Source organism: Petaurus breviceps, unplaced genomic scaffold (assembly GCF_028583685.1).
Source record: "Petaurus breviceps papuanus isolate PSGF00001 unplaced genomic scaffold, PetGlider_PUasm1.0 208, whole genome shotgun sequence".
NCBI lineage: Eukaryota > Metazoa > Chordata > Mammalia > Diprotodontia > Petauridae > Petaurus > Petaurus breviceps.
The window spans coordinates 17,377,168-17,402,898 of NW_027185852.1; the positions used below are offsets into that span (position 1 = coordinate 17,377,168).

A 25,731-nucleotide genomic window follows, 5' to 3' on the forward strand; every position below is an offset into this window, starting at 1 on the left:
CCCCGTGAACCGCACGCTGCGCTCCGAGCTGCATCCAATCAGAGCTGCAGCAGTGAGCGCATCATCCTGTTCTTCCCCAGTGATTTGCTTATTGAATAAAGGTACATTTTTTTGTTCACATTTACCTGTTTATTAAAATTGCTGTCAATGTTCATTAAAATAAGCCCTCCCCTGAAAATAAGCCCTCTGGTGTTTTTCTGTCCAAAAAAATTAATAAGACAGTGTCTTATTATCGGGGAAACACGGTATATAGAACTTCTTTATCTCATTTGGTTTTTCTTATCATTAATTACATAGAGTTGTCAAAAAGCAAAAATTCTAAAGTCAGAGGAGAAAGGGGATTGAAGGGAAGCAAGATTCTAGAAAAGGAGGGAAGGAAAGAGAGATTGATTTCTGAGAAGCTTGGAATGCAGGTCCGAAGGCTTCCTGTTTCTTTTATGATCTGATAATTTAGCAAGTATTGACTAATCTTGCTTCCTGCTTGATGTCATTTTTTGGTCCCATTATGGTTTTTCCCTGGTGTTAGCCCCATTCCCCCCCAAAAGAATGTACCTGCCAAGTACCCCTGAATTTGTATCTTCCCTGATCTGGGCCTCAGAATTTAAGTGCAATCTATAACCATATGATTTCTGGCTGTATTGGTTGTAAGTTCTTTATTCGTGATCCTTTTTTCATGTTACCTCTTTTCCCCTCTTTTTTTTAGAATTCAGTCACCTACAAAGCCAGCCAGTCACTCAGTCAAGTGGACAGTGGGAGAAAAAGAGCTATTTGAACAAGGCCTGGTAAAGAAGAACCTTTTTGTCATTTCTGATAAAATTATTTTAGCAGCTCTGGCTGTTCCTAGGCACAGATAGGTGTGATAGCTGCTAGGGAAGAGATTAAGTGTTCTATATTTCACATACAAAATTTTTTTTATGATTGTCACATTTTTTTCTAGAGGTAAATGAAATAATGAACTAGATCCAAAATATGATGCCTAATATAGTAAGCCACTAAAATCATTGTCATTTATTTTTAGCAACCTTAACCCACAAAAGAAGTTTTTTCTGGCCTAGAACAAACCTAGAGAAATTAGACTGTATGATGCCAAGTATCAAGACAAAAAGTGAAAAATCCTTAGTTCTTAGGTGTGTCTTTACCTAATGCCTGCCCATCTGGATCATTAACAATATCTTGGCAATTGCCTGAAAATTTTCATTTTAATTCAGGCATTTGGAATTCTTCAAGCAATCAAAATGGCTTCATTTTGGTTAGAAACCAGAAACAACCTATTTGCAAAAATGCTTCATAAAGATCAATTTAAATGTTTATAGGTAATCAGTGTGGAAAAAATTGCACCTAGCAGTACAATTGTGAAATACTCTCCCTGTACCCCTCTGTAAAAACAAACTGTATAGAATATGTTTACTATTAAATGCTGCTGAATGTACAAAATAGAGTTTTTCATTTCTTTGGAAATTTGTTTATACATCTCAGAAATTACTAAATGAAATCAGTGCAATTGAATCTTAAATATGAACTTTTTATATTTTATCTTCACTGTGACACCACGGTAATATTTGAATGCAGATAGCATTCACATCTCTTCCTCTACCTTTTTTTCTGAGCAGTACGGGAGCAAAGGCAGCCATTTTGTCAGTATTTTAGTTGGGCAGAGAATACCAGTAGACTTACCTAGAACAAGAGGATCCAGTGTAGACAGGTGTTGTTGGGGGTTTGAGGAACAAGCCCCAGAGTTAATTGCCGATGCCCTTGTGAGAGGCCTGTCCCTAGGGAGTAGTAGTAATATTTGGTTGGTCTTAAAGATGAAAAAAGAAACCTGTTATCTTTTCTCATGAATAATTAGTGTCTGACTTTTGTCCTTGGACTCTAAAAGAGCTTTGTTCTATTTATATACCTGTTCATCAATATGGATAGGTATAGATTGGTGGATTGTTTATCTTTTAAAAACCCACATAATTAGGAATGATTGCACTGCTTAGGGTGGAGGGGCCATGGGTTTTATCTTTGTTTTTAAGGTTTACAAAGTACTTTACCGTGTTATTTCATGTTTATCCCCACAATAACTCTGTGCCGTAGGGGCTGACGTCATCCCTATTTTACAAATGAGAGAACTGCTAAAACAAAGTAGCCTGGCCATAGGCTCATGGTGCATTAAGTGTCTCAGGCAAGATTTGGGCTTCTATCTTTCTGACTCCAGGTCCTGCACTTAACTGCATAGGGTCATTAGTTTTTACAGATCAGCAGTAAATTACGACTCGATTAACTGGGGGCTCAAAACTGGTTTTGAAGGAAAACGAAAATGTTTTTGTGATTAGTGTTCCTTTTTTTTTTTTTTAATTTGTAATTTTTTAGAAGACATACCTATCCAGGCTCTATTTCCAAGCTAACACAAACATTTTAAAATTTCTCTTTACTACGGCAGGCCAAGTTTGGTCGGAGGTGGACCAAAATTGCAAAACTAATAGGAAGCCGCAGTGTTTTACAAGTCAGGAGTTATGCCAGACAGTACTTAAGGAAGAAGGTAAGTAGGCCCTAAGTTGTGTAGTTAATGGTCAATTGTTACATTTAGAAAAACAGAAAAAAGAAACCACCTCCCATTGAATGGAATAAATAGAAAACACTGGACTTTCAATTTAGACTCGGCCATCTTACTATAAAATGTCATGTTTTAAATCGTTCAGACTCTACTGATGCAAACTGGCAATCAGTGATGCACATCCTCAAAACATACCGAGCTAGACAAGGAGGAAAAGTCTAGGAAATGTTGATGTCCTTCCCCAAGTCATAGCATTAGTCCTTAGTCAGTGCTGAGCCTTAGCTCAACACTGGCCGACAGAAGCCAGCTCTGAAGTTCTAGTAGGAGTGACTTTCTTGTTTGTGTACCAGCCCCTGCCTGCCACACCATGGCTGTTGAATTACTTGATGAATTGAATGATTTCCTTAACTTTAAAATGTGGTTTTAGCATACAGTCTTGAATTAGCAAAAACAAAACCACAGGATTAATTACCAAAAATGAAGAGTACTCATCTTTTCTGCTTCCAGATCCAGCATTCTTTTAACTGAGCCCACCCAAATTTGAAAATTTTGCCCTCGTCACCCACCCAAGTTATCATTTGGAGGTTCTGTGAAGCTTGGAGATGTGGTGTATGCACTTACAAAAACACCCTGCGGGGGCGGCCAAATGTCTCAGCAAGTAAGAGCACTGGCTCCAGTGTCTGGATGACCTGGGGATCGAATCCCGGCTCTGATACTTGGCACCACACCCAGAAATAACTGGCCATGTAACCTTGAGCAAGTTACTTAACCTCGATTGCTTAAAAAAAAAAAACCCTGCCTAGTGTCCGCTGTGGTGACCTAGGTGGTCCATGCCCCGCCTACTCCTCGTCATCCCTCTGAGCACACCTCTAGGAGGACCCTCAGTCCCCCTGTGCAGGGTTTGCTTACATAACACCCCCCCAGGGGAGATATTTGTTGTTCATATTTGAATTGGGAGCCTGGCTCTAGCCATTTTTTCTGTTCAGTAGGGTCCTTCGCCTTACATTGAGCATAGGCCATCCGTCTGCAGCTTTCACCCATGACTTCTGGGTCAGGATCGTAGCTTTGTAGCTTGGAGGCTTCTAAGGTCCCACCTTTCATTGTACAGATGATTAGGACTGACCTGGAAGGGAGGTGACTGTGCCAGGATCAGACAGGTGGGGTACAGGTCCTCAGGCCAATGACAAGGCATCTAATTTGTTACTTTTCCACACCCCAGATCTTTAAATGCTTAGAGATCCCTCTTATTTTCCCTCTGCCTCCCCTCCCCAGTCTCGTTGCCCTTCTCTGGACACTTCTAGTTTTCTGTTTTCAGCCCCCAGAGCTAGAGACCAAATCCCACCTAAGAGCATGTCCAGCACTCATCTTACAGAGAGAGAAATGGGGCCATGCTGTCATTCTTGTCGATGACAGCAGGGTTTCAATTATTTGGTGAATAGGAGTGACCACAGCCTGAATGAATGAGGCAGATGAATAAGGTCTGTGTGTGAGTGTGCGTCTGTGTGTGCATGTGTGTAGAAATGAACTATCAAGGAGACTCAGGTTAATGTTCTCTTCCCTTTGTGCCTTTTAAGTTGTAAATTCTTCCTTTTCTTGTTTTTTTTTTCTATTTTTAAATTGATAAGACAAAATTAGATGGTGTGGGGAAAGGCGTGGCCACACTGAAGAGCAGCAGCCACCTTCAGGCCCCAGATGCGCTTGCCGGGGAGCATTCTGGGGCTTCGTTAGGCTTTCAGGGGCCTGCTGACCCCAACCTGAATGCTGTAAAAATCGAGGTGCTATCCGATGATGAAGAAGTAGACATCACTGATGAGTCAGATGGATTTTTTCACACCCCACTAAGGAATCCCGGCAGTGTTCTTTTATTCAATGTTTCCAATAATGCAGACCATATAACAGACCCCCAGGGGTTCATTCCTCCTGAGGGACAAGACCCTGCCATTTCTGCAACTCCCAGGAAGGACCTTCACGGCGCCTCACAAGGGCAGAGGGAAGCGTTCTCTGTCTCGGGAATCACTTCCCAGCTGCAGAAGTCCAGCTGCAATGGTGGGAGATGTGACCAGGTGTGTGGCGATCAGACATCCAGGTTCAGTGGTGGTGCAGAAGGAGGTGCCTTGTTGGGGGACGGCAAGCAGGGAGCCGGCCCAGAGCTTGGCCGAGGGCTGAAGGACGTCCTCAATCGCGAGGTGCTTTTTCGGCCCTCCTGCCAAGTGGGCGAAGAGAGCCCAGAGGACACGGAGCCGCTCAGGGCGCCTGAGCAGGAGGCGTCAGTGGACAGAGATGCCATTCAGGAGGAGGAGAAGCAGGCCATCCCAGAGTTTTTTGAGGGCCGCCAGGCCAAGACTCCAGAACGCTATTTGAAGATTAGGAATTACATTTTGGATCAGTGGTAAGAAAAAACCGTATCTGAATGACATTTTGAGACTCCAGTTCCCATTCGTGTGTCCTTTAATTAGGCTCATAACCAGGCAGGACTCAGTATTCAGAATTCCCACTTTATGGCTGTTTTTCCTGAAGCTCTATCTCTTGAGCCCTTTCTGTCCCAGGATCGGCATCTGTTCATTAGAGGGGGTGGACTGTGGGGAGGCGGAGTCAGTAGAACATTTCTGTTTCATAGAACAGCACATACCTGGCATCTGTTTGCCTTTTTCCAAAGATTTGAGGAAGAGATGCTCAGACTCAGGGAAGGCTTTATGAAGAACATGGCAAGAGCAAAAACGGGCCAGGAGAAGGTTTGAGAGGAGAGAGTATCTCAAGCAAAGGTGTGGAGGTAAAAAAACCAGGGACTTGTTGGAAAGACTCGGTCTGTCTGGGATGTTAAAGGGTGTGTTCAGGGCAGCAGGGCCAGCAGAAGGGACCATGCTGAGCAGTTTCTGCTTTTTTCCCAGTTGGCAATAGGAAGCCAGGGGAGGGTGGTGAGCCAGCTGACTAGCTGAGCAGTATGCTTCTGGGGGGCATCCACGGTCACCACATGCCCATTGGGCAGATGGGGAAACTAAGGCTCACTTAACTAAACTCACAGCTTTTGGGGGTCTGATCACAGGCTTGGTCTCCCTGATCCTGAGTCCAGTGTTAGCCACCAGCCACCAACAAGGAAGATGGCAAAGAGAGGAGGAAGCCAGGCCAATTGTGGTGAACGTCCTTGGCCCCTCCTCTGCGCCAGGCCCTGTGCCCCTTCTAAGGGGAGAGGCCCCCAGATCACAGATGGGTCTAAATGACCTAAGGACATCAGGAGGGGGGAGCCAAGAGCATCTTCATGGAGGAGGTGGAGGGAGAGGGCTGGCCCAGACCTGCAGGGCGGGTCCTGGAGGAGGGGCAAGGGCAAAAGAGGCCTTAGGGAGCTGAAGGGGAATGACAAGGCCCTAGGAGAGCTTAAGGAGAATTCTTTTGGCAGCATTGTGGGGGCTGGGCTGCAGTGGAAGGAGGCTGTGGAAACGACGGGGTGAGGGCCTGGTCCCTGGCCGGGGAGAAGAGCAGGGGTGAGATGGGAGGCATAAATATGGTGAGAAAAGGACGAGTGAGGAGTGGAGGAGATTGCTGAGGAGGCCTCAGGAAGCTCTGTGCGTCAGCCCTCCTCTGCTAGCGCAGTGGGCATGGGGGGTGTGGAGTCATGAGGCCTCGGGAGAGTCCTGTCCCGGGGGCTGGTGCCCTGGGCCATGGGTGCAGAGATTCCTTATGATCCTCCTGTTCTGCCATCCTGAAGGTGGGCTGGTCCTGTTGGTAGGGAGGCTCCTGTTATGGAGTTAGAGCATTCTGTGCATGGTGGGGAGACTGGGTTCCCCAGTGCTGTGTCACCGTGAGCTATGATAATACGTGATATTGACACAACACTTTAAAGGTTCCATCTTCTCCCCACACATATTCACATAAGCCTGTGAGGTAGGTAGAGTTCCCATTTTTCAGATGAGGAAATGGAGGCTCAGAGAGTGAAGATTTGCCGAACATTGTAAGGCTACCCAGGCCTCCTCTTTGCCCGGCACCAGAGCTCTTGGGCTCCACATGCAGGTGCCCCTTGCCAGAGGGTGACAGACAGATGGCTGAGCTTGTTCAGACTTACCAGCTTCAGGTCCGGCTTGGCCTTGACCTTCCTCCCCAGAAGCAGCTTTTCCATGTTTATGCCTGTCTTTGAGACCTCACCAAGGGAAGTGTGTCAGGGATAAAGAAAAGACTGCAGCTGTCCTCTTCCTCTTCCTCCCTTTCTTCTCCTTTTTGGGCTCCACAAGGTCCTGAGTTGTCCATCTATCTTCTGGCTAGAGATGGAGGCCTGGAAGATGGTCTGTGGTGGCACAAGAGTCCTGACCAGTGTTGGTCTGTGCAGACACCATCCCTGCTGGGCTTGAGGGTCCCACGCTGATCTTGGCAGAACAGGGCTGAGCGGGATCTCCTGACAGGAGCTGGGCAATTCTTCACTGACGCCGAGGGGAGAAGGAACGACAGTGAAAAGGGGGGGGTGTCTTGGAAGAGGGATGGGAGGCTTCAGCCACCAAAACATCCACTTTGAAAGACCACATGGAGTCCATTTGGCACCGCAGATTCTGGCCTTGGAGTTAGGGAGACCTGTGTCCGAATGTGGGCAGCTCACGTGGCTGTTCTCAACCGCAGTTTGCTCATCTGTGAGTTGGTTCATAGGACTCAGAGTACATATAAGATGGTGTCACATGAAAAATGCCATGTAAATGTCAGTTATTATTGTCATGATTGTTGGCAACAATCATTGATTTCCTCATGTATAGGATATTAAGTGAGGGACATCATTTTCTTGTAATTGTATTAGTGTAGGTGATGTTCTCAACAACTAGTATAGTTGGCCTTAGAAATAGTTTGAGCAGAGGACCAAGGGGCAGAGGAGTATTGTAAACATGGAGCTGAAGAGGACTCCAGAGACCAGTCATCAAGCCCCAGTCCTTCCCTTTATGGAGAAGGAACTGATGATTTGCCCAGATCACATCGTCACTAAGCAGCCCAGGCAAGATTCTCCCCAAGGCCTGGGACTCCAAAACTAGTCGCCTTTCCGTTATGTAACTGCCTCCATTTTAAACTTTACAATTCACTTTGTATCAGAATATGATGCAGATATTCCCCAGGAATGAACTGTGAATGTATTTTAATATGAAACACGTTTAAAATTCAGTTATCTAAGCTTACTTCCAAAAAGCACCATGTCTACATTTGCATGTTTATAATTTCCAGCCTCTTTGTAACTAAAATCTGGTGAATTTTTACATTGGAGAGAAACCCGGTTGCTATGGTAAAATTGGAACGCTAATACATTGTTGAAGTTGTGACTTGATTAAACCATTGTGGAGAGCAGTTTGGAACTGCCCAGAGGGCCATAAAAATGTGAATACACTTTGACCTATTCCACTTCTAGGTCTGTATCCCAGAGATCAGAAAAACGGGGAAAAGGACCCACCCATGTGTACAAAAATATTTATAGCGGCTCTTTTTGTGATGGCAAGGAATTGGAAATTGAGGGGATGCCCATCCATTAGGGAAATGGCTGAACAAGTTGTGGTATATGATTGTAATGAAATGCTATTGTGCTGTAAGAAATGATGAGCAGGCAGACTTCAGAAAAACCTGGAAAGACTTATATGAACTGATGCTGAGTGAAGTGAGCAGACCCAGGAGAACACTGTAGACCATAACAGTAACATTTTATGAGCACTGACTTTGATAGACATAGCTCTTCTCAGCAATGCAAGGATCTAAGACAATTCCAAAAGACTGATGATGGGAAAATGCTGTCCACATCCAGAGAAAGAACTGTGGAGGCTGATTCAGATATAAGCAGACTGGTTTCTCTTTTTTTGTTTCTTGTGGTTTTTTCCTTTGGTTCTAATTCTGCTTTACAATATGACTAATATGGAAATATGCTTAATGTGATTGTACATATATGTTAATATAAGATTGCACGTCTTCTTTAGCTGAAAACTAAAATATTTTTTAAAAAAAGAAAAATCCAGTTGCAAAAATGATGCTGCTGTACCTTATTAGTTACTGCATAACTTTTTAAGTGAATGGATATATTTTAACTATTACAGAAATCTTTCCTTCTGGGACCTTTCCTACTTTGCACGGACAGCTTCATTTGAGAAAAGTTATATGAAAGCATTGGAAAGTTTGACTACACACTAAGAGAGAAAATGTTAAGAAATGACAAGTATTCAAATGTTTTGTAGAAGTGAAATTTTTATTTTTATATTTCCAAAACATTAGGGAAAAATGCAAACCAAAATATTTGAATAAGACCTCAGTGCGTCCAGGCCTGAAGAACTGTGGTGATGTGAACTGCATTGGACGGATACACACATACCTGGAATTAATAGGAGCCATCAATTTTGGATGTGGTAAGAATGAAAAAAAAGTTATTTACATTTTTATCTTTGCAGCACATGCTAATGCCTTTGATCTCTTCAAAGAAGAGACTTTGTCTTGAAAAGTTAGCTAAGAAGCCTTTCTTTAGATTGGCTTGTTAACATTTTCTTTCTGACCTGCCTTTGAAAATTTCTCATAGAAGACAATCTGGCCCCATGTTTAATAGTACTGTGCTTTAAAAATCAGATAAAGGAAAAGGAATTTAAAGCAGTTATGATGTTACTCACTTAACTTAAAAAACGCAGGTGATATGCTAAGACCCCAAATATCAAAAACCCCTTTTAGAAGTTGCTTGAATATTAGTGACCAAATTGATATCCCAGAAAACAGTGGTTGCTCAGCTTTCATTTAAATGAACAATGCCCTAACATTATTTTTTTCCAAGGTTCCTTCCCAGCTCCACATCCCTCAGCTGTGGGTGTCTTTTAAATTTGCATTTTTATCTTTTATTACTGAGTTAGCATTATAGTATGTAAGTGGAGATTAGGAAGTAATTAGACCAAACTTCCACAGAACAGAAGCCTCTAAAAACAGAAGAGATTGTCCCTTTGAATTATAAGGATGCACATGTCCAATAAAGGAGTGAATTTCAAGAGGTGTTTTCAGCAGGACCACCTACAGGCATCACTCACCCATTTCTCACTGACAAACCCACCCCTGACAGTTAAGCTGGAGGCTCATTTCTGGTCATCAGACACTCAGGAAGGGTGATCACTATGTTCTTTTGCTTCCAGACAGGAAAGCTCCCCAGAACTAGACTGGAGACACATTTCTAACCAATTTTGAAACAGAGTGGGACTGCTTCCTTAACTCTGTTAGAATGAAAGTGCCCTGAGCATAGAGGATATTTTGTTGAGTACAAAATGGATTATTCTGGAAACTCGTGTTGCTGCATGAGAACCGCCAAGCTGCCCCCTGTGACCTTTGCCCTCATTGGTCCCCACAGCTCAGTCTAAAGGGCCCTTTGCTGCTGACTATCATCCCCAGAGCGGATAGCTCATAGAGCCAGGGAGGGAGGGATGAGAGCTCAGTGCTTTTGAGGTCCCCTCTGCAATGGCTTGGGAAAAGGTCTGGATGTTGAGCATTTCAGAGCTGGCACTGTGGGCAGGCCACCTTCCCCACCCAGGACTTTCCCACTTCCAGCACCCTATCCTTCCTTGTATCTGCTGAATGTCAGTCAGTCTCCTCTGAAATCATTTCATAAAACAATAAAAGTCGATGCTTTCTCTGGCTTCCCATAGAGCAGGCCGTGTATAACAGACCACAGCCTGCTGACAAGACTCGAGTCAGAGACGGAAGAGATGCGGAAGAAGCCTACCAGCTCGCGCAGCGGCTGCAGTCGATGGTGAGCCGTGTTCCGGGGCCTCCTGGCTTGGGGCTGTCTCCCTCCCTCCCTCTTTTCCCGTTGCTCTCTTGTCTCTCCCTCTGTCTTTTCCTCTTCTCTCCCCCTCTCTCTGTCTTTCTACATCATTGAAGGTTTCTTTCACATGTCCATTCAGTGGGTTGGCAGGTAGAATGTCTTTTTTTTTTTTTACCAATATCTCACTTAACCTTTCACTTGTCTTAACTTCCACTCCATGCTGCATTCTGTATAATTTTGCTAAAGCCAAAAAAAAAAAAACCCTAAAATTCAGGCACCTCCAGATTCATATGTAAACCTACTCCCAAAACAACCTGTTCTGCCAATGGTGTTAATATCTCTATCCATGCTAGGATTCTGTTAGAGTCAGATAATTGCATTGATTAGAGGGGTCATCATTTTAAACTTCATCACTGTCAGTGATTTGATATGAATAGATTGATAACATTTCATTTAATCTTCTTATTACAGCGCACTCGCAGGCGACGAGTTCGAGACCCATGGGGGAACTGGTGTGATGCCCGGGACTTGGAGGGACAGACATTTGAGGTAACATCCACATTGGAGCCCCCGGAGGCCCGTGTTTTACAAACCTGACCTCCTTCTCCCTCCCTCACTAGTAACTTGTCCTTCTCTGAATGAAGGGAGGGAGAAAGAGAGGGACAGAGACAGAGAGATGAAGAGTGAGGGACAAACTAGAAATGGGGTAAAAGAAATGATGGCAGTTAGGAAACATGAAAAGTCACAACATTTGGGAAGGCCCTTAGAGACCTAGTGCCACAAACCATGGAGTTTCCCTATCTGAGAGGAGGCTATTTCTTCATTAGCTGTATCCTTGAGCCTCAAATACATTGTAGACTCTGCCCCTGTCACTGCCTCCTTCACTTCTGGAAGGGGTTGACTCTCCTGCCATCCCCAAAACACTTTCCCTCCCAGATCAAGGAAGGTGTCCTACCTGCAGGGAACCCTGCTAATCTGCAGCTTCTGTGGAGTTGGGACTCTCATCTGTCACTGGGCACAAGGGGTTAGAGCAAGGCCCTGACATTGATCCTGGCTCTGAGGAGCTTCCCATCCCCCAAATGAGAGCTCAGATAGGAAGGTGCCTCCCCCAACCCTGACCTGAGCTCCCAGAGCCAGACAAGGCCTATCAGGATGTTGCAGCATGGCTGGTCCACGTTGACAGCTTGTCTTTGGTTTTAGAGGGATTCCCTTCAGCTCAGCCACTGGCCTCGTGGTTCCCTTCTCAGTGTGCAGAGGGCTCCCATCATCTGAAAGGAAACTCCTCTTTCTAGCTGCAGACACCCTTCAGGGTCTGACCCCAAATGGCCTTGCTGTTTCCTTCCAATCCCTACTTCTGTGCTTTAGTCCCGGGCCTGGATACCCTCCATCCTCCCCTCTACTTAGGGTTTCCCTTCCCTCCCTGCAGCCTTTCCTGAGTCCTGGCATCCATGTGAGTGTCCACCTGCTCAGCCCCCCAGTCAGCTTTGTGTCTGTTGTCTGTGTCTGCTGTTAGTCTGTTTAGGGGGTGTGGGTGTGTGTGGGGTGGGGGGGAGGGAGACTGTGTGAGAGGGTTTCTCTGTTGCATCATTTGTATATTAATCCTTAGCACCGAGTACACCATAAGTTCTTAATAAGTGCTCAGGGCTTGGTTCTCATTTCAGTTTTGCCCTTTGCCCATGGCCACAGGTTGTTACTGAAGCCTTTGGGTCTTTTTCTTGAGGTGGTCACTTCCCTGGCACTCACTGGTTCCAAGGTGGGGAAACAGAGTTATGGCAGCCACCTGTCTCCAGGGTCCCTGTAGGTACTGCACTCACATCCTCAGCCTCACTAGTGCCAAAGTGTGACCTCTGCCAGGAGGAGGCATCTGAGTAAACTGTTTGCATATGGAGGCTTTTCTTGTGTTAGCCTGAATAGAAGCTGAAGGGGCCTTTTGGTTTGTTTTTTAAATGGTGGCTTTCCTCAGTAAGTAATAGAGACGTGACCAAAGTCATCCAGACTCCTTACGCCAACCTCCAGCATCCCCTGTTCTCCTGCTTGACCCGGCTTCTTGTCTAGACATTCGGCTTGGGTGGGAGGGGGCCAGTTCTCAGCTATTCAGGCTGAGACTTGTTCTTGTGTCCAGCAGCAGATGCAGGTGCTGTCATGGGGGGTGGGGGGGAGGTGGGGAGCCCTGGCTTCAGATAGATTTAGCTTTGACACAGTAGATTGGAACAGCCTTTGCCTTATCCTTGCTACTGTTTGATCAAGTGTTTCTTTGTTTCCAGCATCTCTCTGCTGAGGAGTTAGCCAAAAGGAGGGAAGATGAAAAAAACAAGCCTACCAAAGCTCCCCGAGCTCCCAAGCTCCCCAAAAGGTAACACCGTGGCTGTTTGGAAAGGGTTATTTGGTGTAAATGGTTGAAAGAATGATAGGAAACAGTGTCCCCAGAAGCAACCAGGCCATATAGGCTTCTTTAACGTTTAGTGTTTGTTAAGCTCTTGGCTGGGGGGCCATCCTTTGTGCAGGCGATATGGGTCCTCAGCTGGTGTGGATGCACCACGGTCCCTCCTGCTAACTACTGTCTTTACCACCTCCACTCTAGCAGATTTGTACTTTGTCCTTGGGGGGGTCTGTCTGGGCAGAGTGTGCCTCCCTTCAATGGTCCTAGGAGAGCAGGGAGTCTGAGGTCTCATCAGTGAGGGTACCACTCTCCCAGCTCTGCCCACAGTCCATCCATACTCTCCCATCTTGGGGCCATCATATCTGGGCCTTTGCATACAGCCCCTGACAGTGGGGGTCTTCACAAAGTGCTTAGGGCTCCTCCCCTTGTCCTGCCCTCAACCATTACTTCAGGGGTCAGAGCTCTCTGGCCTGGGAAGGTCTCTCCAGTGTTTACCCATTTGTACCTTGGGATCCATACTGTGGAATACTCTGCCACCAAAGTTTGCTTTTCTCATGTGATGCTTCTATTAATGTTGTTACTTTAAAAATATTAATGGAGTGACCTTCCTGGTCCTTTTTTCCCACTAGTTGTAGTAAAGGGAAAAATGTTTCCTTTTGCAGCTCCTTTGACCCCTTCCAGCTGATTCCTTGCAGTCTCTTCAGTGAAGCAAAACAGGTACTTGTTGCCCCTTGTTGTGTGACTCGGGGGTTCCTCTCATGGAGAACTGCCATGTGCTCAGCCCTCCACTAGGCTTTGTAAGACAGAGAGACATGTGACATCATGTGTCTGAGCAGACAGGCCAGAGGCCAGGGCTCCTTCCCCTCTTATGTGTCCTGGACCCCTCCGCCAGGTGGTCTCTGATGAAGTCCACAGGCCCCTTCTGCGCATCTTGGCTTTAAATGCAGCCAGTAAAATACATAGGATTGCAAAGGACCTGAAGGTTAGTAAAAAATAAAGTTGTAATTATTTTCCATCCAAGTTTGTGGATCCCTTGGAGCTCCATCAACTGCAGGCCAAGAGCCCTGCCTGCTACAGGCACTTAGAAAGATAAGGAAGGATGCTTGCATGAACCAAAGGATAGCTCAGGATCTTGTCCCTGGGGCCACTCCCTGGACCATTACCCCGGGCCAGTTCTGGTCCATAGCCTTCCACACTTTTCCCCAGTGCGCTGTCCAGACTCCCAGTCACTTTGCTCCCTTTCCCATGCTGTTGCCATTGCTAGCCCACTACAGCCTCCTTCCACCACTCAAGCATGCGTCACCCTGACACCCTTGGTTGGCCCTTACTTTGTGGTTCTTTGAGATCCTTTGGGGGCTTGAGAGGCTGGGCTTACAGGGGGCAGACAGGCCATAAGTACCATCAGTGTGAGTGAGCGAGCTTAGAGGCGCCAAGGTGAGGCTCGTGGTGGTTTGGGCCAAGCCTCAGTAGAGTCATTGTGGGAGAGCCAGTCCAGGGAGCCAAAGCAAGGTGCTGCCCATTGGACTGGACTGGGGAGGCTGGGGAGGGAGAGCAGGTGGGGGCCACTGGCGGCACTTCCTCTATCTTTATGCTGTCTTTCCCTTATATTTCAGGAACCGTTTCAGGTGCAAGTGGCTTCAGAAGCACTTTTAATAATGGATTTGGTAAGGATGCCAAGCTGCCCAGGTCATCTGATCTGTACTCTCGTATATTTTTGTTGCAGGCATAAGGGACAGTTGGAAGACGTGTATTTTGGAACTTAACTATCCTTTACAAAGAATCTAAAAATAAGATTTTTCTTTTGGAGAAAAGCCAAACAGTTGCATGTTCCCATATTTTAGAGAGAATAAATTAATGTGAGTTTTTGCAGACTGTTTATCATCATTGTTATTCTATTAAGTTTCATTTATATCTGAATATCCCTTGGCTGCTTCCTTGAGAATAAGCAGCAAAACCTATAATTTGGGAGTTTCTTGTTTCTAAAGCATCGCAGGGCCTGCTTTGCTTGCCTCCCTCCTCCAGAGGCTGATTCTGGGCGTTTCTCCCTGATGTTCTTCCACAGAAGAGCTTTCATTAGTCTGACTCAACCTGTCCCCCTAACATCTAGGATGGGTTTGAGGCTGGTGGTGGTGGGGAGCCCTGTGTTGAAAGGCCCACATCCTCCAGGCCACCCTGCCTCCCTCAGCAAGTGCCCTCCCCAGATTGCTGGTCTTGATTCTTCATTCACCCTGGCGGTGTATGCTTTTTCCAAGTGTATTCTCTGTTACTTGTAGCACGCTCATGTTTCCATGGCAGAAGTGATTGGTCTCTTAGGAGGAAGATACTTGGAGTCTGAGAAGGTGATAGAGGTAAGTAAGCTTTTCACCCTTGAGCGCCCCCCAAATTCTTTCCATGAAGTTGGGGGGGGGGGGGCAGAGGACAACTGAATGACCCCAAAAAAGACAGGCTTCATTTTGAAGGAGGCTGCCATGGGCCTTGTGTCTTATAACCCAGGCCCATGAGAACCCTGATGGGATATGGGGAAGCCCCCGGAGGATGGGACAGTATGAGTGCGCCTGTTTCTGGTTGGATCGTGGATTGTCTGTGCCTGAGAAGACACCGCCAGTGCCTCAGCCCTCGTGTCCTGCCTTCTTTCCTTCTTTCTTTCTTTTTTTTTTTTTAAAGCAATTGGGGTTAAGTAACTTGCTCAAGGTTACACGGCCAGGTGTTTCTGGGTGGGTGCTTAGTGTCTGAACCCGGATTCAATCCCCAGGTCATCCCGACACTGGAGCTGGTGCTCTTACTCACTGTGCTACCTGGCCGCCCCCCTTCTTTCTTTCTTGAGCACCCCACGGCCAGGCAGTGTGATTTATGCTTAATCAGAGAAAGAGGCCTCTGAAGCTGGGGTCATTCGATGTCACATGTGTAGGGGAGAGGAGGCATGAAGTTAAAATGAGTTTAGTATTCCAGTGTAATCTTAGAAGATCGTTACCAATAGGTCTGTGCAGCTGAGCCCTGTAACAGTCTGAGCACAGGACTGCAATGTGAGATGGACCCAGTATCCCAAACCCAAGCATCAGAGGCCCTGGCCGACCGAGGATTCAGCGTCATTGGCTGGTACCACTCTCATCCTGCCTTTGATCCGAACCCTTCACTTCGAGATATTGACACTCAAGCCAAATACCAGGTGTGTGTGTGTGTGTGTGTGTGTGAAAGAGAGACTCCCTCAGGAGACATTCATAAAGCTCCTATTATGTGCCAGACGCTATGCTGAGCTCTGGAGGGAGACAGAAAGAAAGGCAAAAGATCAGCCCTACCCTCAAGGAACCCACGATCTGATGAGAGAAAGGACACGTAAAAAGAAACTGAAGCATGTTGTGGGGCGAGGGGTGCCTGATGCTGGATGGGGGAGCGGGGAAGGCAGTGGGACAGGACAGGAGATGATACGTTTTAGGCCTGGGTACCCTCCTTTCAATGGGGCATCGGGGACAGGCTCCTTGTGGTCATCGGGAAGAGAGTGTGACTTCACTGGTGTGGTCACTTATAGTGAGGAAACACCCTCTGGTGACGCAGCCTGTCATATGACCACAGCCTAGGATTCCACAGTTAGTACAGAGCAACAGCACAGCTTGCATCCAAGTCGTTCTGGTCCCAAAGGCCAACCCTCTGCTTACTATGCCTTGCTATCTCTTCTGTATATGGAATTATTAATGTACTTTAAATTTCAGCTCCACAGCTTAGCTTCAGCCCAGCAACCCTTCCAGATGCCTTCCCTTCTTCCTGCCCTGCTTGTGGTGCCCACAGCAGCTCGCCACTTCCAGATGACCAGCCCACCACTGTCCCCTTACTCTGAGCAGCTCTAAGGCCAGCTTTCATTCACCTTCAGCTAACCAAGAGTGAAGGAGGGCAGCACACCTCCCCCCAAACCAAGCTGACCCCGCGCCTCCCACCTTGTCCTCAGCTGGAAGTACCCGCTCGTCCACCCTGCCCCCTTTGCTTGTTATCACCCAGGCCTCTGAAGGCCAGGATTTCTTCTTATTTATAGCAACACCCAGAAATAAGGAGGTGCCTGTTTGTTTCTGATGCTAAGAGCAAATTAGGGTTTTAGTTTTTTTTCTGCTTTTCCATGGATGTTAATTATGTTTACTGGTGGGGATAAACACTTGCTTCTTAAATTATGTAGTTGTAACTCAGCATTTTCCTGTTTTTTTTTTTTTTCTCTTTGTTTTAGAGTTATTTCTCCAGAGGTGGAGCAATGTTCATTGGGATGATCATTAGCCCATATAATCGAAACAATCCTTTACCATATTCCCAAATTACCTGCCTGGTTATAAGTGATGAAATTAGTTCAGATGGTTCTTACCGTAAGTATCAGATGAAAACTCTTGCCTATTTCCTGTCCTCAGTACTTGGAATTTTAAATCACAGGAACTGGCTGAGAAGGGATTTTTGCCCCCAAGGGAGTTGGGTGATATAGACAGAGGTTCCCCAGCTCAGCCCAGACAGAGATGGTTGCTCCCCTCCCCCACACTCCTGGGGCAGCCGTGGGAGGAATGTTCAGAGCTCTGAGGGGTCCCCGAATTCAGGATCTCCTAAAGCAAACGAGTCACTGGCCAGAGAGCTGACTGCTGGCCAGATGTGACACCACCTGAAATTCTACCCAGGCAGGCCTGTCAGTTGGCATGGTTTGCCAACAGCCTCTTCTTTAAAATGCAGATTACTGTGGGAAACTGTCCCATGAGGCCTGGCACAAAGCAGGCATCTAAACACGTCTCCTGAATACTTCCTGTTGCTGCTGAAGGAGGGATTGTGCTGGGGGGACAGTCCCAGAGCACTTTGTTGGGGAAGATAGGCTGAACCAGGACTTTATGTGGGTGGGTGGGCCCGTCTCCTCAGAGAGAGGAAGGGCATCTGAAATGGCAGGGAATGGTAGTAAACAAGTCAGGAAGCTTGGGGACAGATCCCAGCTCTGGTACTGCTTCCTGGGAGCCATTCAGGCCTCATGTTCCTCATTCATAATATACCTTACGGCTTTAAATATATCTGGTAAGATATTGGTTCTTTCCCTCGTGAAGCTCAAAATTGGGTGCAGGCCTGAAGACATGCACGTAAATCTAGTGTATGACAGCCTTAGGAGAGTAGGGAGAGAGTGGACCTTGGGGGCAGGAAGACCTGGGCCTGGGTTCTGCCCAGGGCACCACTCCTCTCGTTGCCTGAGGCCAGTCTCTGAGAGGCTGTTTCAGTGCAGGGAGTCAAGTGCACTGGCAGAGGGTTCATCTCCATAGCAGTGCCAAAGACAGCCCCATCCAAAACCCTCAGAACAGTCCGTGACATTATTTCGTTGGAGATTACTTTGTAATTTCCAGATGACTGTTTTGGTAAATTGGGCTACTGTTAGTCACTGACCAATCGTCAGAAACCAGGCTTAAGTAAGTCCTGGCTCTTGTTGCTGCATGACCGCGGCAAGGCCCCATCGCTTCTGTTTGCACATCTCTACAAAGGTGCTGGGAACCCTCGTCCTGCTGGCTCGTGAGGCATCATGGATGCTGAGGCAAGGGCAGCTTCGTCCTAGGCCTCAGAGGAGGGAGCGAGTTCTGAATTTTAGTAATGTTTGAGCATTCCTTGAGAAATGCCTTGAAAAATTGATTTCTTCTGTTTTAACTTTTAATTCTCTTCATCACTTCTTTAGTCTCCTGCGGTTAAGCTCTGTGCTTGTTATTAATAGGCAGAGTATGAGCCCAAGGGCTTTGTTTTTTCTGAATACTCAAGGGCATGAAAACAGGTCTAGAAGGCAGTTGTCACTGGTTTACATTCAGTACTTCACATCAGAAAAACATTCTTAATAATGTGATTTGGTATTTGGGGAGCGCTTGATGATTCCGTAGGTATGTGCACACCCTGTTCTACGGGGCCATAAGTAGAGTTCATTCTTTTCTTTTCTTTCTCCTTCTTATCTTAGTTAGAATTGAGATTCACCTAGGAGGTGCTGGATAAGCACTTCACCAGTGGATTTCCATCGTTTGAATGGGGATCATTATGTCTCCTTTCTTCCTGACTTTCTCTTCCCCTCCCCCTCCATTGCTTTCTATGAGCAGTTGGACTGATGAATCAGTTGATTTTTACCCTACAGAGCACACCTAATCTTGTGTACTAAACTTTCAAGAAAAGACCTTTGAATGTAGCTTCTATTTGGAGGCTTTTCACTTGTGTACCTCACCTGGAGAACCAGAACATAAAAAGAAAGGTTGCCTAGGACCAGACTGGGCAGATTGAAGTAATGAACAAAAGCTTAGTTTAAGACGAATGAATGAATCCTCCTTGGAGAGGCCTTCCCTTATTCTCTCAGTCATTCCTCCCACCCACTTGCAGTCTGTGCATCCTGCATTGATGTGTTTCTGATCATGAACAGAATGTAAGCTTTTTTTTTTTTTTTTGACTTTTAGCTTTTTGGAGGGCAGTTGGGGTTAAGTAACTTGCCCAAGGTCACACAGCCAGGTTTTGTGTGTGTGTGTTAAGTGTCTGAGGCTGGATCCGAACTCAGGTCCTCCTGACTCTGGGGCTGGCACTCTACTCACTGTGCCACCTAGCCGCCCCAGAATGTAAGCATCCTGAGGGCACGGCCCAGCTTACTCTGTATCTCCAGTATCCAGCACAGTGCCTGCCATCTATAAGCACTGAATAGTCCTTGCTTAACTAAAAAGGCAGAATTTTTTAAATAATCAGTTTTAGTTATGTTTGAGTTTATATATATAAAACTCTACATTATTTCATATGTATATGTACATACATATATGTGTACATACATGCCTGCTATAGAGGCTGGGGCAGAGAAAGAGTTGTTTATCTGAGCCTTCCCTAGACTGGAACCATTCATTTATGCCTCATCTTTCCCAATTCCTCCCCTTCTAGCATGGGTCCTGACCCTTTTCTCCAGAGCAATATATGGCAGCCTCCCCTCGTGCCCATCTCCCTCCTTTCTGAGCCTTTAAGAGGTTTTGTATAAGGAGCCAGGAGGATCCCAGGTGGGACACTCCCTGTGCTCCACTGGAGCACATCCCTTTGCTTCTTTAAAACTGTATTTCCTCATTTGTAAACTGAGGTTTTGGTAGGGAAGGCCTGTGGGCATCCTTAAAGCACCAGGTGACGGTAATCTGTTGTTAGTTTATGTTTTGGTGAAATAGGGTCTTTCAGTCCTGGCCTTGTGTGACAGGCCCAGACTCAGGATGTAAGAATCCTCACCTCACACATTGTGTGTAAGAAATACAGAACAGTGGTCCATGGGAATTATCCTGCTGTGCTTTTTCCTAGGTGTGCCTTACAAATTCCAAGTAGAGCAGATGTCAGGAGAACCTCAGTGGGAGTTGGTGTTTGAGAAAACAAGATGGATGATTGAAAACTACTGGCTGTCCCCGAGGTATAGTCTGACTGTCGAGCTACCGTGCGTCCTCATTAAGTCACGCTTTAAAGAAAGCCCAAGTTAAATGTCAGATTGGCCCCCTCCCACCCCAGGCTGATCAGTTCCTGTTGTTTCCTTACTCTCTTTTCATATTCTTCCCACAGTGGCGTCCCTATGGATAAAATCTTTCACCGGGATTCTGACCTGACTTGTTTGCAGAAAGTAAGCTGTCTTTTAAAAACTGGTTTCATTGTTCGCAGTATCTGAAGCTGTTCTTCTCTGTGTGTTATCCCATGGTGCCAAATGCTTCATGGATGAATTTGCCATGTAGCCTTTTATTACTTCTCCCTTTCTAAAATTAATTTCCAAGAGATAATTAGAAACATGTCTTGGTGCCCAGGCTTACATATGAAATGATGATGTCTTAGCATACACTTGTTAGCATTGAGGGATAAACTTGGTTTTCCTCATTTTCTTGAGTATAAAAAGCATTGTGGTTAAAGCTCAGCTTTGCCTTTGCTAGCTTTAGGACAGGTAGCCTAAACCTCCATGAGTTTGGACAGAGCCAGCCGGTAGAGCCGACACAGTGAGGTGACAGGGTCAGGACACAGAGCTGCAGTGCTGGGTCCCAGAGCTTGTGAGGTGACAGTAGGTGTAAGGCACGGCCTGAGATCCTGTATGAGGCTTCCAAAGGTCAGCTCTCTGTGCCAGAGCAGGATGGTGGATGTGAGTGGAAACCAATTTAGGTAGGTGGTGACGGCGATGCTATGATAAGCATTAAGTGCACTCTGAGGTGTGCAGAGCTCTGTACCTATGTTATCACATTGGAAAAAGCCATGTTTTCTTGGACTGGAGGAGTTTGGGATCAGTCAACAGCAGAGGCAGCCAGGGAGGCCCATGTCACCTCAGGCAGCGTCAGTAGATGCCCACAGAAAGGAGAGTGATGGGTCAGCCTGCAATCCTTCACCCTGGTCAGACCCCATGTGGGGCATCAGGTCCAGTATTGGGCTGAAGCAGCCCCAGGGAATATTAAGCAGTGTTAAGACTGCCGGATGGGATGTTACAAAAAAAACACGGGTGTTAATCCTAAAGAATTATCTTTGAGGTGATCATATTTGAAGGGCTAACCTGGGTCAGACTTAGCCATAGTCTGACGAGCCTCAGAAGAGAGAATCTGGCCCCCTGGACTCTGAAAACAGCCAAGAATGAACGCTGCTCAGAATCGGGAGAGGGGCTGTGGGGAGCCCAGGCAGGATGCTGAGGGACTGGCCCATTAAACAGGAGATCAGTGCTTCTGGTGGTGGGTGAATGAGGCTGGCTAGGGGACCATGTCCAGATCTATGGTCCCAGCATTTTGTAATTCCTGACTCAGGTGCTGGAGTTAACTCAGGGGAAATAAAGTAGCTGTTTAGTTTTCTGTCAGCCCTAAGTCTTTGTTCATCTGAGGAGTTGAGACCAGTGAGGGTGCATTGCCGTTTGGAATAGAGCATTTTAAATGTATTCTGAATATTATACATAAGGTAGATGTCTCATTTGGTGCAGCTCAATGTTGTGGGTCACATAGTCACCAAAGGGGTCAAGATCACAGTTCTACACCTGAGCATCTTGTCCAACGTGTACCTGACCAGGCAGCCCCTCCCCAGCATTTCCCAAGCACTCCTCTAGCCTCCGAGAACTCTGGAGGGCAGGGAGCCGCCGCCCCCACATGGGAGCGCTTCGCTTCATACACTGAAGACAACCCATGCTCACTTCTGCAGTAAAGAGAAGCACCCACCATCCAACACCAAGAGTCAGTAGATCGGAATAAGTATAATCAAAATCACGTAACCTCCTCCTGCCTCTGTGATTCTTGTGGGGCCATGAAGCACAAGGAGCTTTTCCACTCCATGAAGGGGAACGGTTCTCCTTTGGTGTGTCGTATCGGGCTTTTGGTAAAGGGCATTAAGGGAGCAAAATGGAGAAACAAGGCTTTCATCAATAGCCAGATTCCCTTTCATCAGCAGTGGCAGGACATCCATAGAAAGACAGGCCACGCAAAGAAGTTGGAGCTTGGTTTGCACATTTGTAGGCTGGGGCTAATGTTGCCTGCCCTGCCTCATGAAGTGGTTGTTCACAGAAGCCTTAGAAAACAATGATGATCTTACCTGTAGCAGTGATCCTTCCCAGGATCACCTCTTGGTCCCATGAACCTCCTGCCTTTGCATGTGTTCTTAGCCAGGGAGAAGAATTCCACAAAACTCTAGCTTCCATCCCCTCCCCTGAAAACCTGTGAAGTGTCACTTCTGCAAAGCATTTAATGCATCCGTTCTGTAATGTACTAACGGTGAACATTTTCTCTTAAACCAGCTCTTGGTGTGTCTAAGGAAGACTCTGGGCAAAGTGACCAACTGCCACGTTGTTGAGGAATTCTTGATTCAAGTAGAGAATTTGTTCCTTTGCCGTTACAGAAGCAAACCCGAGAAGGGCACGGCTGGCGAGGGCTGCCCTGTGTGTCCACCCCAGCTGTCTCTGGGATAGCTTATAAGTGGATATTTTTATTTTAAAGGTAAAATGGCATTCCTGAAAAGCCACCTTCGCAGCTTTGCATTTCCCCGGTACTCTGTTTTGGCAGCAATGGCAGCTGTGAGACCAGTGCTTATCTAGTAAAGAATCCAGACTGTAGCATATAAGTCAGTGTGTAAACCCTCCTGCAGTCAGACAACGTTGGGCCATCACCTCGAGGGTGCTCACCCCCGAAGGGTGACTGGAGGGCATGGCTGTGCCTGTGTGCCTGTGGATGGGGTGATGAGGTCGGGCCTCTTGTCTCTGCCCTCCATTTTCATTTGCCTGTGAATTTCTTCAATGTCTTTCCACCAGCTACCATTGACCATTCAATGTAATGAAGCTTTGGGTTTTTTTGTTTGTTTGGGGGGGGGGGGGGCGGTGTGGACAGGCAGCAAGTCAGTGGTGGGATGGAAGATAGATGAGCAACAGATAAAAGTGGTGTGTGTGTGCACGCGCATGTGCATGCACTTTCACCTTAGAAAATAGTTCATTCCAGGGACTGAAAGAATGGAGAGCCAAAGGTTTAGCTAGTCTGCATGTATAGCCGCTTGCTGTTAGAATAAAGGGAAATCTGAGGCGCATCCAGCCGAGTTGGTCCCTTGGCTACAGAAGAATCCAAACTCATGATTTTGCCATTATTAAAAAGACTTTTACTGTGGGCTATGTCACTTAACCTTTAAGACTTTTCTCAGCTGCTTCTAAGCAAGAAGGAAAAGAGGGGACCAGGGTCTAGAATTCTGTGATTTCTTTTTGTTTGATTTTATTTTAATTCCAGGGTCCATCCTTGAGTCAATCTGTGTAATCTGTGTTGGGGACAATTTCTTAGCCTTTCCTCATCTGCACTGGGAATTGATCACCCATCCTGAGAAAAATCCCTGCGAGGCAGTCATTCATACAAACCAATTATGTTCCCTGCATAATATTTACTAAGGCATAAATTCTGATTAGTTAATTGATTGAAATTAGGGCATTCTGCTTAATCCTCAGTTACTAAGAAAATTTGATTAATTCCACTCCTCCCTGCTTCCCCCTTCCTTCTCAGCGTCCTAATTAATAATCAATCAGCAAGTATTTACCAGGTGCCGTGCTGAGGACTCGGGCTTCACACAGGAATGTGAGACAGTGACTGCCCCATATTACTAGGGGGCTGGTGGCCTCGTTAGCGATCACGTATGAGAAGTGAACAAGTCAGCCTGTGAGATTGGAATGTAGAGTGTGTGAGGGGCACTGATGTGTAGTTAGCCTTGGAGGGTAGATTGGATTGGATGGCGAAAGGCTTTAATGCCCAGTAAAGCCACTTGTTTTATCCTGGGCTCAGTGGGAGCCCCTAAAGCTTCTTGATCGAGGCATGCCCTAGTCATATCCCTGCTTCAGGAGTAGGGCTTTGGCAGCAATGGGGAAGCTATGTGTGTTAGTGAGGGGAGAGGCTGGCCGTATACGGGAGACCCTGGAGGAGAAGATTGTCCTGCCCAGGCAAGAGGCCTCAGATGAGGGCCCGGGCTGGGCCTGAAGACGCTTTGCAGAATTGAGTGTTTCTCCCTAAACCAGATTCTTGTTAACATGGAATTGAGCTAATTCTTAGACAACACAATGTGCAAATCTGTACTGAGCCAGAGGCTCTCGCCGAATTGGAACAAATCACAACCTCTCTGGGCCTCAATTTCTTCCCCTGTACAGTGAGGGGTTTGGATTAGAAAATCTCTGAGGGCCTAAAGCATTAGCATCTCCTTCTCCAAATTACAAGTATGTTGTGAATTAGTGCCAGGACAGTTTTTAAATGGAATGTGTTCTGTCCCCCATCTTTTCCCCCAGCTGAATCAGTGAGCCTGTGAAACTTGTGGGCCGCGTAGGTCCCAAAGCCACGGGACTGACCTAGACTCTTCCCCCATCTGAGAAGGTCACCAGGCGGGTCCGGCCTCTTCTCAGGGATGTGACTATCCAGTTGTGTTTCAGAAGAGCCTGACTGGACATTCTTAGGCAGCCACTCTTTCAGACTCCTCCCATGCCTAGTAAAACATTTCATAAGTAATGTTTCCAGGTGTGCCATGGGGACAGTGTGTTTTGACCATGCAATTAACTAAAATGAATTTGACTGTCTTCAGATCTGCGGCGTTATGTGCAAGCAAAGCTGTGACGTTACAGACCTGCACTGTATGTGGATGGCATTTATTTGTACAAATATGCACCATCTTCATCAGGAGGAGCGGACCTACTGTAGATTATGCTAGAAGACCCAGGGATCTCTGGGGTGTTGCCTTGATCAAGAAATGAAAAGAAAAGCTCCGCAAAGAGGGAAGATGAATAAAAAAACGGAAAACCAAGTTTGGCTTTTTTCTTATTTCTTTCAACAAGCATTTATTAAGCACCTGCTGTATGCCAGGCACTTATACTAGGAGCTAGGAGTAAAAAAGAGTTATGACACCCAAGGGAAAAGCACAAGTGCAAATCATGTACCAATCCAGCTGTACGGAGTGTTGTGGGAAGAGGAGGTGCTAAGAGTGAGGGGGTCTGGGAGTGCCTCCTTGTGGAGGCCAGAAGTGAAACGTGTTCAGGGGAACAAGCAGACCCAGAAGCCAGGGGGTGAGTGATGGGAAATGGACCCGGAAAAATTAGGTAAGACTTTCAATGCCAGACAGAGTGACTGTTATCCTGCAGACGGGAGGGCATGGTCAGGTCTGGCATTTAATGAGAATGTCACTCATTTCTGGGTAGAGGTAGGGGAGCACTCAGGAGGCAAGAATTCACGAAATCTTAAGCATCTCCAGGCTGACCTGGACCTGAACTCGAGCCCCCTTCAAAGGGGTGGTCATCAGGCCTTGGTTTGAAATCCTCAAAGGACAGGAACCTACTGTGCCAGCGGGTGCCCCATGTCTCCAACTGTCATCACAAGATCCCAAAATGGGGATTGCCCCTGCAAAAGAACCAAGCCTGTTCAGCTCCATGTGTCTGCGGTGTCAAATTGAGCCACTTGAAAGTGTCCGTAAGAGGTTGGCTTTCCTGCTGAAAGTCATTGGAAGGAGGGAGCTCCAGTTACAGGGGGCCTGAAGATAAAGCACAGCCCTCCACTGAGTCTGGGCTGGTATGGGCTGGGCACTAATTGTATCCCCAGAAGTGCCTGCTTGTGAGGCCTTTGGCTGGATAACATCATGTAGTAG

At 46.6% G+C, this 25,731-nt stretch overlaps 1 protein-coding gene across 5 annotated transcripts in view; it reads left to right on the plus strand.

Moving 5' to 3' along the window:
* The window catches only part of LOC138165301 (deubiquitinase MYSM1-like), a 31,364-nt gene extending 6,467 nt beyond the window's left edge, over window positions 1–24,897 (plus strand). The window contains exons 5-21 of one of the 5 annotated variants that reach the window (XM_069093476.1): window positions 704–782; window positions 2,426–2,524; window positions 4,165–4,928; window positions 8,759–8,889; window positions 10,159–10,262; window positions 10,749–10,826; window positions 12,542–12,630; window positions 13,320–13,374; window positions 13,550–13,639; window positions 14,271–14,321; window positions 14,931–15,005; window positions 15,635–15,823; window positions 16,868–17,000; window positions 19,945–20,050; window positions 20,197–20,254; window positions 22,379–22,577; window positions 24,389–24,897. In XM_069093476.1, the coding sequence (XP_068949577.1) occupies window positions 704–782; window positions 2,426–2,524; window positions 4,165–4,928; window positions 8,759–8,889; window positions 10,159–10,262; window positions 10,749–10,826; window positions 12,542–12,630; window positions 13,320–13,374; window positions 13,550–13,639; window positions 14,271–14,321; window positions 14,931–15,005; window positions 15,635–15,823; window positions 16,868–17,000; window positions 19,945–20,050; window positions 20,197–20,254; window positions 22,379–22,549 (2,272 nt within the window). In that variant the 3' untranslated portion in view covers window positions 22,550–22,577; window positions 24,389–24,897. The remainder of the gene's footprint in view (window positions 1–703; window positions 783–2,425; window positions 2,525–4,164; window positions 4,929–8,758; window positions 8,890–10,158; window positions 10,263–10,748; window positions 10,827–12,541; window positions 12,631–13,319; window positions 13,375–13,549; window positions 13,640–14,270; window positions 14,322–14,930; window positions 15,006–15,634; window positions 15,824–16,867; window positions 17,001–19,944; window positions 20,051–20,196; window positions 20,255–22,378; window positions 22,578–24,388) is intronic. The other 4 variants (XM_069093474.1, XM_069093478.1, XM_069093477.1 and 1 more) reach the window with 4 other exon arrangements.
* The last annotated feature ends 834 nt before the right edge of the window (window positions 24,898–25,731 follow it).